This window comes from Poeciliopsis prolifica, unplaced genomic scaffold (genome assembly GCF_027474105.1).
Source record: "Poeciliopsis prolifica strain line A6 unplaced genomic scaffold, Auburn_PproV2 SCAFFOLD048, whole genome shotgun sequence".
Lineage (NCBI taxonomy): Eukaryota > Metazoa > Chordata > Actinopteri > Cyprinodontiformes > Poeciliidae > Poeciliopsis > Poeciliopsis prolifica.
The window spans coordinates 586,007-597,522 of record NW_026562423.1 but is presented as its reverse complement, the minus strand read 5'-3'; the positions used below and the strand labels follow the sequence as shown (position 1 = coordinate 597,522).

At 42.3% G+C, this 11,516-nt stretch overlaps 2 protein-coding genes across 3 annotated transcripts; both read left to right on the top strand.

Moving 5' to 3' along the window:
- Positions 1-234: 234 nt before the first annotated feature.
- Positions 235-6,717, top strand: xrcc6 (X-ray repair complementing defective repair in Chinese hamster cells 6). 2 transcript variants are annotated; one of them, XM_055057695.1, is made up of 13 exons: positions 235-303; positions 730-819; positions 1,549-1,661; positions 1,847-1,988; positions 2,056-2,307; positions 2,795-2,981; positions 3,483-3,669; positions 4,406-4,574; positions 5,050-5,211; positions 5,400-5,529; positions 5,870-5,970; positions 6,091-6,207; positions 6,293-6,717. In XM_055057695.1, exons 2-13 carry the CDS (start codon positions 747-749, stop codon positions 6,496-6,498), a joined length of 1,839 nt encoding a protein of 612 aa, XP_054913670.1. In that variant the 5' UTR covers positions 235-303; positions 730-746; the 3' UTR covers positions 6,499-6,717. The 2 variants fall into 2 exon arrangements, with proteins under 2 accessions (XP_054913670.1, XP_054913668.1); XM_055057693.1 differs by having other exon boundaries at positions 261-320.
- Positions 6,718-6,845: 128 nt separating this feature from the next.
- On the top strand, positions 6,846-10,365 carry LOC129377559 (GTPase IMAP family member 4-like). Its single transcript, XM_055057593.1, has 8 exons — positions 6,846-6,992; positions 7,136-7,190; positions 7,417-7,494; positions 8,084-8,134; positions 8,245-8,295; positions 8,394-8,444; positions 8,584-8,634; positions 9,343-10,365. Exons 2-8 carry the CDS (start codon positions 7,148-7,150, stop codon positions 10,074-10,076), a joined length of 1,059 nt encoding a protein of 352 aa, XP_054913568.1. The 5' UTR covers positions 6,846-6,992; positions 7,136-7,147; the 3' UTR covers positions 10,077-10,365.
- The last annotated feature ends 1,151 nt before the right edge of the window (positions 10,366-11,516 follow it).

Below are 11,516 nucleotides of genomic sequence, written 5' to 3'. Positions count from 1 at the left end.
TTAAAGAAGCATTAAGGATGAATATGGCATTGGTTGAACATGAAAAGATAAAGAAAGTATTTATTACATTTCTAAAGGAAATGGGAATACATATTCAAGAATATAAGACAGTTCAATCAGGCAAGACAGATACTGTGGTACACACTCCAGCACAGTAGATGGCGATAATATATCATAACTATAGTTGCAAACCGACAAAAAAAAAAAAAAATCAAAGAAGAAAATGTTTTGGCACCATCCCGCTTCCATACCGGCGCGTTCACGTATCCGAGCTCCCATTGAAAGTAGGTTGGACTTGGACTGGTAAGTTGTGGAGCGCGGTAAGTGATGAGGACCACTGAATATCTCTTATTCCTGTGCTTATTTTAGTATATATAGTTTATACGCATCACAAAGGAGACGGAAGCGTCATTAAAGCAGGTGGAAGTTATCAGTCTATCAACACAGAGTGGTTACGTTAGGCTAGCTAGCTAGCGTTATTGTTAGGCTTCAGTTGGTTTTATTTTAGAGGTAATAATGGCACTGAGTAAATCTTAGCTGACTTCTAACTTGCGCGTAGTTTCGACGTGCGCATTTGAGATTTCCGCTGAACACTTTGCTGCACAGCAGTTGACGCTTAAGAACGGATTTGTGAATACAAAGTTTCTGCGTAAAAGACGTTGCTTACGTGCGAAGCACGGACGCAAAACGTCCAAGGTGTCTTGTTGAAATGACTGCGTCCCGGTGCAGAGCAGACAGCCGGCCAGATGGCGGAGTGGAACGCTTTCTACCAGAACGAGGACGACGAGCAAGAACAAGAGGAAGCGGAGCTGAGTGGAGGTAAAACCATGTTGGAGCCAGATGCCTGGCATCACTCTGATCTGTCCAGATCCAGACCTGAGTACAGTGAACTCATCGGCTTGATTAAAAAAAAAAAGAAACAACAGATTGACATACGGCAATATGGTAGAAATGGTCGTCAGAAAATGGGTCACTATTAAGGTCATAAAGTTACTTATAATTCCTAAGGTATCTGGGGACTACACCATTACACCATCACTTGTGTCAAATTCTGATTTGAATGTTGCAGCTGAAGTCAAGACTCAATAGTCCTGACAACATTATTCCAATTGTGTTAAGGTCAAATTTTGGTAAGTTGTTGTGAATTCCATCTCTTCTGCTGCTGGAGTCCATATTTAGTTTCAGAGAGATAATATTCTGTACACCTCGCTTGTGACAAACAGTTATTCTTTTATATACATTCAGACTTATCACATATGTGCTGCGCCATACAAATTTGACATCCCCCAACACATAGCTCTAACTTAAAGTGCAGTCTTTCATACAGGCACGCACTTTCCACACCTCCTTCCGTCCCTCTCTTGAAAATACATTTCTACATTCACAAGATCATGCTGGCGTCACAAAAAAGCCACTCATCAATCTAGCGTTTTGTTTTTTATTAAGTTTCTCTTTTTGAAGTGTTTATTTTATGATGACAGCATCCTGGAGTTCAGACAAGTTGAGGGTAAAACATTGCAAACTAAAGCAAGTGTCTGTCTTTGACAGGAGATTACAAAGTCTCAGGCAGGGACAGCCTGGTCCTCTTGGTAGACGCCTCAAAGGAAATGTTCATCAAAGGCGAAGATGGACAACCCTCTAACTTTGACATGACCATGCAGGTAACAAGTTCAGTTGTTTTTGTCTTTGTTTGTTTTTTCAATCCTGTTGACATTCTCTTACCTCTGTATTCCGTTGAAACAACCAAAACCTCACATCTTTATGTGTTTTCAGTGAAACATTCTTGAAATGGTTTTAAATCTTCACGCTGCCGAGATGAATTCATCCCCATCTCGTGTTGCCGCAGGTCGTGCGGAACGTGTACACCAGTAAGATCATCAGCAGCCACCGGGACCTGGTGGCTCTGGTGTTCTACGGCACAGAGCAGAGCAAGAACCCCAGGAACTCATTCAAACACGTTTACGTGTACCACGACCTCGACGAACCAGGTCAGAGGCCGCGCGGCGGCGAAAGGGGAAAGTTACGGCGTGAGAGTTAACACCTCTGCCCTTCCAGGTGCGAAGCGGGTTCAGGACGCGGATGCTCTGCGGGGCGAGAAAGGCGCGCAGCTCGCAGCGCAGACGCTGGGGAGCGGGGAGACGTCTCTGGGCGACGCCTTGTGGTGCTGCGCCAACCTCTACAGCGACATCAAGCTGCGCCTCTCGCACAAACGCCTCATGATCTTCACCTGCAGGGATGATCCACACGGGGGCGACAGCGCCAGGGACCGGCAGGCCCGCACCAAAGCCAGCGACCTGAAGGAGACGGGTCAGTTTGGAGAAAAGCTGCCTCTGTTGACATGGTTAATAAAAGTGTCTTCTGTCAAGAAAGTACATTAGGTTGCCTTCGTCCTTTAAAGAAAATAATCACATATCCACAAAATTGATGCCTAACTTTAATTTTATGTTCCTCTTCTGACAGAAATTGGTTTACTTGTAGGGATGAATCCCAAATAACTTTGTTGTATAAGATATTCCCTTTGACTTAGCCATGATTCCATTTCTCAGCTTGAATTTTTATGTGCATTTTAACTTATTGTCACGTTGCAGGTCCTCTGACGATCCCTGGTAGAATTCATGGCAGATTTAAATTTATAGTACCTAGGTGCCTACATATGTTAGAAAACCCCACGTAAGCACGTGTAAATCACAACCGTTTTCTAACTTTACAGCAGCATCTGACACACAAACGGTTTGCAGCTTCCTGTTCGATCAGCCTGTGTCTGATCTGTCCTGACCCCTCTGGGTGTCCTCAGGTGTTCTCATCGATTTAATGCACCTGATGAAACCGGGCGGCTTCGACGTGTCGCTCTTCTTCCGGGACATTGTGAGCCCGCCCGAGGACGACAGTGAGCTGGGCCTGCAGCTGGAGCCGTGCGACAAACTGGAGGACCTTCAGAAACGGGTCCGGGCCAGAGAGACCAAAAAGAGAGCCTTGGCCAGGTAACAGGAAAAAACAAAAAAAAACATTTTTTTGTTTCTACACAGAAAAAACATCTGTCTCCGTTTTGCCATTTACTTGTACTAGGTCAAATAGTGGAAGACTGGCTTCTATATTGTATTGGTACAAATAGGACAGAGACAGAAGGACATGTTCTTTAGTTCAACCCAGATATTTACATACGCTGTAAAAAAAATGAGAAGCTTGTTGTATTTACCTGTTGACATTAAATTAGATTTGTTTCATTCTCATTGTATGTGTGCAGTTAATACTTTCTGCTAAATTCCCAAAATAATGACGACTTTTTGTTTCATTAAGCCAAAACCGTACAAATAATTAATAATTATTGGTATGTAAACATCCGGTTTTAATTGCATGGAATCAAATCGTATCAAAAAGCCAGAATTTCCCAATACGACCAAACAAATATTTCCATTCACAGGCCCCCTGCTGGTAGGCTATGTGTTCACACCCTGCCTGTCCCTGTGCTGTGTCATGTTCAGGTTAAGTTTGACTCTTGGTGAGGGTCTAAACGTGGCGGTGGGCGTGTACGCAACCGCGGTGACGGCTCGGAAACCCGCCCCCGTCAGACTGTACCGAGAAACCAACGAACCGGTGCGCAGCAAAACCCGCACCTTCCACACTCAGACCGGCAGTCTACTGCTGCCCAGTGAGATCAAGAAGGCCCAGGTACGTGATGGCTGGGTTTAAATATGAATGAACTTTTTAAAATGAAATTATTAGCGTTGTTTGGCTGTAATGCTTAGGACCATTTCTGGGCCTTATGAGGGCCAATGCCTAGTACCAAAAAATGCGTTGTTCTTTACTTCACATGTGTGCATTAGTAACATTTTCAGGCTATTTGTAATTTAGAATAATAATAAAAGAAACAAAGCTATGGCAGAAAGTAAAATTTTGTTTCAGCTCAATTAAAACCCGACATAAATATTGATCTTATTTCAGGGGTAAAGAGGCAGTTAGTCAACCTGGGGCGTGGCGCTGCTCACTGCTTAGTCACCATTGTATCGAACTCAGCTCAGGGGGTATAGTGGCATGCTATGTATCTTTAATTGTGTTCTAAAAACAAAAGTTCTACAACTCACCCTAAGAAACTGAGAAACGCTCCTGCAGATATCAATTCCTTCCCGTGTTTTCTTCCCGTCGATATCTTCATTTTCTTTAAACCACTTAAACACAATCCTTTGGTAAGCTAAATGCACACTTTGCACTTTGGGTTCGCATCACAACAAATGATGGGCCACTAGGCGGCGTCAGCTGTCCACAGTTTGATAGACACTGATCTAGAAGTATGGCGTGAGTTAATAGGGTAAATGTCCGGGCTGGACATAAATGCAGTAATTAAAGTGAATGGAAGTACATACAGAGCCCTAATACGGGTAAAATTACTAACTTGTGTGTGTTGTAGGTGTACGGTAGGAAACAAATAGTGATGGAGAAGGATGAAGTGGATGCCATCAAGAAGTTTCACGACCCCGGACTGTTCCTGATCGGATTTAAGCCGATGGAAAAACTCAAACTGCATCATCACATCCGACCTTCTGTTTTCATCTACCCTGAGGAGGACGAAGTGAAAGGTAGAACTGTGGATCTGTTCTAATATTTTGCTTCATTTTAAAGCTCTTCTTCTGGCTGCATTTAAGGGACTAGTGTTGGCTCCTTCAGACTAGCCAGCAGCAATTAGCAAACACCTACTGGATGTGCTCATCAGCTGAGTTTGTTGTAGGAGCGACTTCTCAGTGAAACGCTGGTAAAAATGGTGTTAAAGATTCAATAGAGGAGCCATGTTTCGATGACTTCCTGAAGGCGGAGTTTCAGCCGACCAGGAGCTTCTTAAAGAGACAGAGGCTCAATTTCTACACGTTAAATTAGAAACTCCAATTTTATTAGTCATATATACTAAATTTAGTGTTTTTATAACAATCGAAGTTGCCATAGTTACTTGATTGTGTTTCAAAATGCCACTATGTGTCTTGAATATACATAACACCGCCCCTTTAAAACTGTTTTGTTTTCTTTTTGTATGTGTTTGTTGTTGTTTTGCTGCACCAGGAAGTGCCTGTCTGTTCTTTGCTCTGTTGAAGAAGTGCATGGAGAGAAACGTGTTTGCTCTGTGTCGCTCTGCCTTCCGCCGAAACTACCCACCCAGGTTTGTTGCCTTGGTGCCTCAGATGGAAGAGGTCGACGAAGGGAAGGTCCAGCTCACACCTCCAGGTAAACGACCGTTGGCATTCTCGTGTTTGCTGTGACGCTTGGTGGTTTTAGCGTCGCAAGAAGCCAAAAGATTAAACCTAGATCAAGAAGTTGAAGTCATAAACAGAATCTCTGTTGCAGCTATTTTTTTTTTTGTTTTTTTTTCTACGATGGATGTACATAGATCTACTCTCTGCTCCCTTCATTAGGTTTCAATGTCATCTACCTGCCGTATGCCGATGACCTGCGAACTCTCGATCCTCCTAGATGTCCGCCGGCCTCACAAACACAGGTTAACAAGATGAAGGAGATCATCCAGAAGCTCCGCTTCAAATACAGGTCAGTTTACAAAGACACAGGTTTTAGAAAAATTCTCACTTGTAAAATATATGCAAGCAGAAACATTTGAGAAGCTTGGAGTTTACAGAGAGAGGAGCTGACAGTAATCATGTCACTAGTGTTTAGTGTGGGGTTTTTTTTGGTTTTTTATTAATGTTCAAATTTATATAATAAATAAATATGCTTTTATTGATCCCATTTTGGGGGTTGGCTTTCATTTATTTATTTATTTCGTCTGTTTGCAGTGCCTTCGACATGCCGTTGTATAGATGTGATGACGTCTCATTATTTATTGTGGTCCTCTCTGTAAGCTGCTTCCTTCCTCCTCCATGTCATGCAGGAGTGATGCTTTTGAGAACCCGGTCCTCCAGCAGCACTTCAGGAACCTGGAGGCCCTGGCTCTGGACATGGTGGCTCCAGAGGACATCGAGGATCTCATTAGTAAGAAGACTTACTTTACTTTCTGTTTCCCCACATTCAGTACTTCTGTCTCTACTCTCTAACCTTCTGTTTTTCTTCCTGTGTTTTTGTTTTTATTTATTTTCTTTTCCCACACCTCAGTGCCTAAAGTGGACCAGATTGACCAGCGACTCGGCCCTCTGGTGGATGAGTTTAAGGATTTGGTCTACCCTGCCGGATACAACCCAGAGAGCAAACCGGCTCCCAAACGGAAAACGGGTCAGACTCTCGATTCGGTTTCCGCCGCCGTGCTTCAGATCAGACGCCGTTTCCAGCCTGATTGTGTCTTTCTGTTCGCGTGCAGTCGATTCTGGAGCTGGGGCCGGAGCCGAGAAGAAGCCCAAAGTGGGGGCGACGGCGGACGAGCTGAAGGCCCACATGCAGAACGGCACTCTGGGAAAACTGACCGTGCCGGTGCTGAAAGAGGCCTGCAAGCAGTTTGGAATCAAAACCACCGGGACCAAGAAGCAGGATCTGATAGACGCTCTGAACGAGCGACTGGGTTCATGAGGACGTTTTCAGACATTCAGGGAGGTTGTTTTTTTGTATGTGCCGGATTAGAGAAGTAGTGAAAGTTAAGTGGAAGAACAAGCTGAACGTCTTCACTTGTGTTGTGGAAATCCCAAATCTTCTTTTCCAGGCAGAATCATTGGCACACGACTGTAATTAAACAGACAAGTGATGATTATTGATAATGTGTTGCATTAAAACATTTCTTTATAAAAGCGACTCTTAGTTTTTGATTATTTCAAACTGAAAGAGGTCGTAGTTCTCAGGCAGCATTTCCAGTTCTGCCGAAAAAGAAGGCGCGCCCTTCCAAAGGCAGGCCCATCACACACATACCTGGAGGCGTTCTGACGTCTCCGTTCGGGACAATAAAACAGGCGCTGATCGTGTTGAGGGAGCGTCTCCACACTCAGCAGGAGAAAAACGTCCCGCATGTGAACTGTGTCGGAACCAAACGACGTTTCTCAGGAAGGTTTACTTCAACACACACACACAAGGTAATGAGTCTTCAGATCCGTTTTACTGTTCAGAGGCAAACATAGACTTTGTGCTTTGTTGGTCTTTGCTTATTGAAACCACATGTTTCCGTATTGTTTCAAAATAAAGGTTTGAGGTGTGTGCGTGTGCTGTTTTTATAAAGGTTGATGCTGAAATGGAGTGTCAGTGTGAAAACAATGCCGAGGCTGCCCCTGCTGGTAGGAATCTAAGTTTATGAGAAAAAAAATCCATTATTTGTGTTAAACGTGACAATGTAGGAATTGATTTGACCTCAGAAGGCCTTGCATATAAAAGATACCGCAATTGGTTTAATTTTGGAATGCTGTGTGACTTGTGATACATGTGAAAACAAACACACACACCCCTACGAAATAAGTGGGAAATAGCAGTGCTGTACGAATAATCCTTCTTTATTTTGTTTAGGCTGGGTCATGGGAGGCAGCAACATCCAGATGGGAGCCTTCGCTGTGGTGGGCTACCTTCTGTACAGGTTTTCACAAAGTCAGTCGCATATTCACAATCTAATTTTAAACAAAAAAAAAATACTCAGAGTAGTCGCATTGTTCTGCTAATGTGTCTTTCACTGAAGTACGGAGCTTGGACACAGTGCCTGCGTGTGTAGCAGTCTGATCAATGTCCAAATTTAAATCATATCAAGAGGTTATGACATGACCTTACACATGCTAAATGTGGTTAAAAAGCATGCAAAGAGTGAAACAAAAATATTTAGTAGAAGTTTGAAGATTTAATAGAATAGAATAGATAGCATTTATTGTCACTGAACAGGATTCAATGAAATTTAATGAAAGCATATTTTCCTGTTATGGCCTTTACTGTCAAATGGATCATTTCATTTATCGAATGCAGTAAAACTTCAATAAAATACATTGAAGTTTGTGATTATAACGTCACCAAATGTGACAAAACTTCAGACACTTTTAAGTTCTGTCACAATTCCTGTTATTTTCTGTTTCATGACACAAGGATTGATAATATATTAAGACAATGGACTAAGGTGACTATTATATGAAATTCTCACAGTGAGAGTCATTTTTATCCAGACGTTTTACGCCGTTTGGTTTTCCTGCAGCTCTCCCGGCGCTGATCCGTTGGCCGATTCGTTTCTTCTGCTACATAACTGGTGAGTTTCTTTGGGGGGGTTTTGGTTCCCCTCTGACATATTGACGCTTCACCACAAAGTTTGGCCGGAACCGGAATCACAAGGCAAACGTTTTGTTGGTCCTGCCTCAGGTCTGCCAGCTCTTTGGGGCTGGGTGAGCCGCCTGGTTGGAACCTTCCGCGGTACGAATGATCAGTCTTCCACCCAGTGATGAGCTTCCACATGAGAGCTTAAAGCAGCCGAAATAACAACTCTTTTACTTTTCTCCTCTTTGTCTCAGGAATCAAGAACCTGTTGAAATGGGTTTCTCGGGTTTGGCGGTTTCTAGACGGTGAGCGCCTCTTCCTTTTCTGGAGGGTGATGTTTTCAGTGTTTCATAAATTGAAATGTACTGCAACTATTCCAGGAACAAAAACACTAAAGCCTGTAATTACAACTTAGACTAACGTCTTAATTTGATGTGTCCTCAGCATTTTCCTCCAAATTCAAGTGGATGGTTCCCATCATCAGAGCCATCACAGGTCATTATGCTCCTCTTTATTGTTTGAAATTGTGTGGTAATTTCCCAAAGGTTCTCCTTACTTCCGACAATTCTCCTCATTTATATTTTGAAAAGTAAATCTACTTTAACGTTTTTAAAAAGGCATTTACATTTCCAGTGACATGTTACCAATTTACTGGCAAAAAGCAGAATTGCGTCGCTCCAAAATAGCTCCAAAAAGTTTATTAAAAAAAAAAGATATTATTTGTGTTAAACGTGACAGTGTAGAAGCTGATTTTGCCTCAGAAGGCCTTGCATAATAAAGATGCTGCAATTTTGGAACTTTGTCAGAATACTATTCACACTTCCCACCGGATTGGCAGCAGTTACTTCCATCATTGCAAATGTATAAACTAAGAAAATGTTTTACGTCAGTGAGTGTATTTGCAGTCGCACCTCCAGCCCTTTCGTTTCCTGAAAAGCTCTAATTATAGGATCCACTAACAGTGGTGGTTTATGCATGAATGTGACCCTGCATGACCTCTTCCTTCTGCCCCCAACAGCCCACCTACCCAAAGCACCCTCCCAGATTCCCCCAGTCAATTGTTTTTTGTTCTGGTTATCTTAATCTGCTGAATTATGACAATACACTAACAATAAAATAGACTCTGTTTATATATATATATATATATATATGTATTTTTTAAGATCATTTAAGTATTTGCATTAAAACTTCTCACGTCTACAGGATCGTCTGAAGATGGACCACAAATCAGTGGCACTTCACGAAAGTCAGATTTGAGGTTGATCTTCCTGGGGCCAAACGTAGCGGACCAATACATCATAGCGGACGATTTGTTAGCATTAGGCAGCAACAAGACGAGGCCATTCAGCGACATGGCAAAGAATAGCATCAAGCAGACCACAGTACTGGACGGCAGAGAGATTACAGTGATCAGCACCCCCGATGTTTTAGGGTCGTCGATGGGGAACGCCAGCCGCGCCAGGGAGGCCCTCAGGAGCCTCCAGCTCACTACTCCCGGTCCGCATGCCTTTCTGCTGGTAATCAAGGCTCAAGGCTCCGGCGAGTCGGTCGGCCAGGACCTCAACAGAGCCTTTCGAGGAACGCTTGAGCTGTTTGGAGAGGGAGTCACAGGATACATTATCCCGGTGATCTCTTATGTGGACGGCAGACAAAGCTTCACCGTGGAGGAGCTGCTTGAGGGGCTGGAAAAGACCTGCTCTTTATGTGGTCAGAGTCCAGAGCTTGTGGACATCAGTGCATGCATTCCACCTAAAGGACAGTATTCAACTAGAAGGTCAAAAGACTGTGCTTACAGAAATCTGGTTGAGCGGGTGTTGGATGTGAAGGACAGTAGGGGCCATTTTGTCCATGTGCTGTACAGGAGGGAGGACGAGCTAAGGAAGAAGCTGCTGGATGACATGTCCTCCACACTGGCTCAACAACTGGACCACAGGTAGAGAGGGCAACTACACAGAGAGAGGAGTTGGAGTGTTTGATATCCTCGGCCAAAGAAAAAATTAAAACACATCTACATATATTTGTTTTTGTTGTTTTTTCATTTGGCCTGCGGTTTTGTCACTAGCTGCATTTCCATCGAAAATGTGTGCAAAACTTTGTCGATATTTTGATAATGTTGAAAAAACACATTTGTAACAGCGGTGTTTACATAAAATAGCAAATGCTGTTATAAACACTTGGAAATATGTTTGCACACACAGTAAGTTAGTAAAAAACATCCTTCAACTACTCATCTTCTTCTTCGTTGTTTGAGCCTGTTGTAACATCTGGTTGTTGATCACGTGACTCCAGTGATGCCAAGAACATGTCTTCATTTCCATCCATCGCGCCAAAACCTTCTTTTTTTTAATCAAAAAACGCTGCAATATGTATTAATTGCAACGTTTCCTTTAAAGCTGCAGTATGTAATTTTCATAAAGTGTTTCATGGAGCAACTATAACATCTGAAGAAACACCGCTCCCAACCTAAACTAACCAATCAGAGCCAGGAGGTGGATCCTGGCGCTGGTTGGTGGTTTCTAGTTGCCACTGGGAGAAAGCAGAGGAGCATTTTTTTTTTTCATATCATTGACAAACCAAACTTTCATGACATAGTGACAGTTGCAACAAATATGTAAAAAAAAACAAAAAAAAAACTTGGTCCACAGGGTGAATTATTAGATATTTTCTCGAGCCAACACCAGAAACGGCTTAATCAGGTTTGTCACATTTTCAACTCCAAATTCCATTTGGACTCTTTTTGTAAGTTATGGGTTGCACGTGGCCTTCACGTGTGATTTAGGGCTTTCACATCACCAACAAATGAAATGAATAGGTTTTACATGAATAAATGAATTTATTTAAAACGCGGCAATAAACAACACATTAATTAACCGCTGAGGGAGAGATGTGCTCTACCAACCTACAGCTGCAAAAATTGCTTGTTTATTTATATATATATATATATATATATATATATATATATATATATATATATATATATTTGTGTGTGTGTGTGTGTGTGTGTGTGTATATATATGTTCGTGTGTGTTTTTTGTTGTTGTCTTTTTTAATAAGAGGGACATTTTTATCAAATTGGCTGATATCTGACACAATGAAACTCAAAACCAAAAGCAATATTACAAGATGGAATCATAACAAAATATTACATTTGTGGTTCTTGAGATGAGTGATATAGTTTTATTTGGGCTGGAGGAGGATCACAACAACAAAACAAACAAAACACACACATACACAAAAGTCATTTGTGCCCCTGAGAATTTTTCTTGTTCATGTAATGTAATATTGAAATGGGGCGCCCCCAGTGGTGAGCATTGTGTTAACACTGAGACAACATATTTCCAATTTAGGATTATGCCAAATTAAAGGGCTATTTTGGT

Coding starts and splice junctions, on each gene's coding strand:
- xrcc6 (XM_055057695.1), top strand. CDS start 747: ATGGCGGAGTGGAACGCTTTCTACCAGAACGAGGACGACGAGCAAGAA. Junction 1,989..2,055: donor CCACGACCTCGACGAACCAG/GTCAGAGGCCGC, acceptor CTGCCCTTCCAG/GTGCGAAGCGGGTTCAGGAC. Junction 3,670..4,405: donor GTGAGATCAAGAAGGCCCAG/GTACGTGATGGC, acceptor TGTGTGTTGTAG/GTGTACGGTAGGAAACAAAT.
- LOC129377559 (XM_055057593.1), top strand. CDS start 7,148: ATGGAGTGTCAGTGTGAAAACAATGCCGAGGCTGCCCCTGCTG. Junction 7,495..8,083: donor TCTGTACAGGTTTTCACAAA/GTCAGTCGCATA, acceptor GTTTTCCTGCAG/CTCTCCCGGCGCTGATCCGT. Junction 8,445..8,583: donor GGTTTGGCGGTTTCTAGACG/GTGAGCGCCTCT, acceptor ATGTGTCCTCAG/CATTTTCCTCCAAATTCAAG.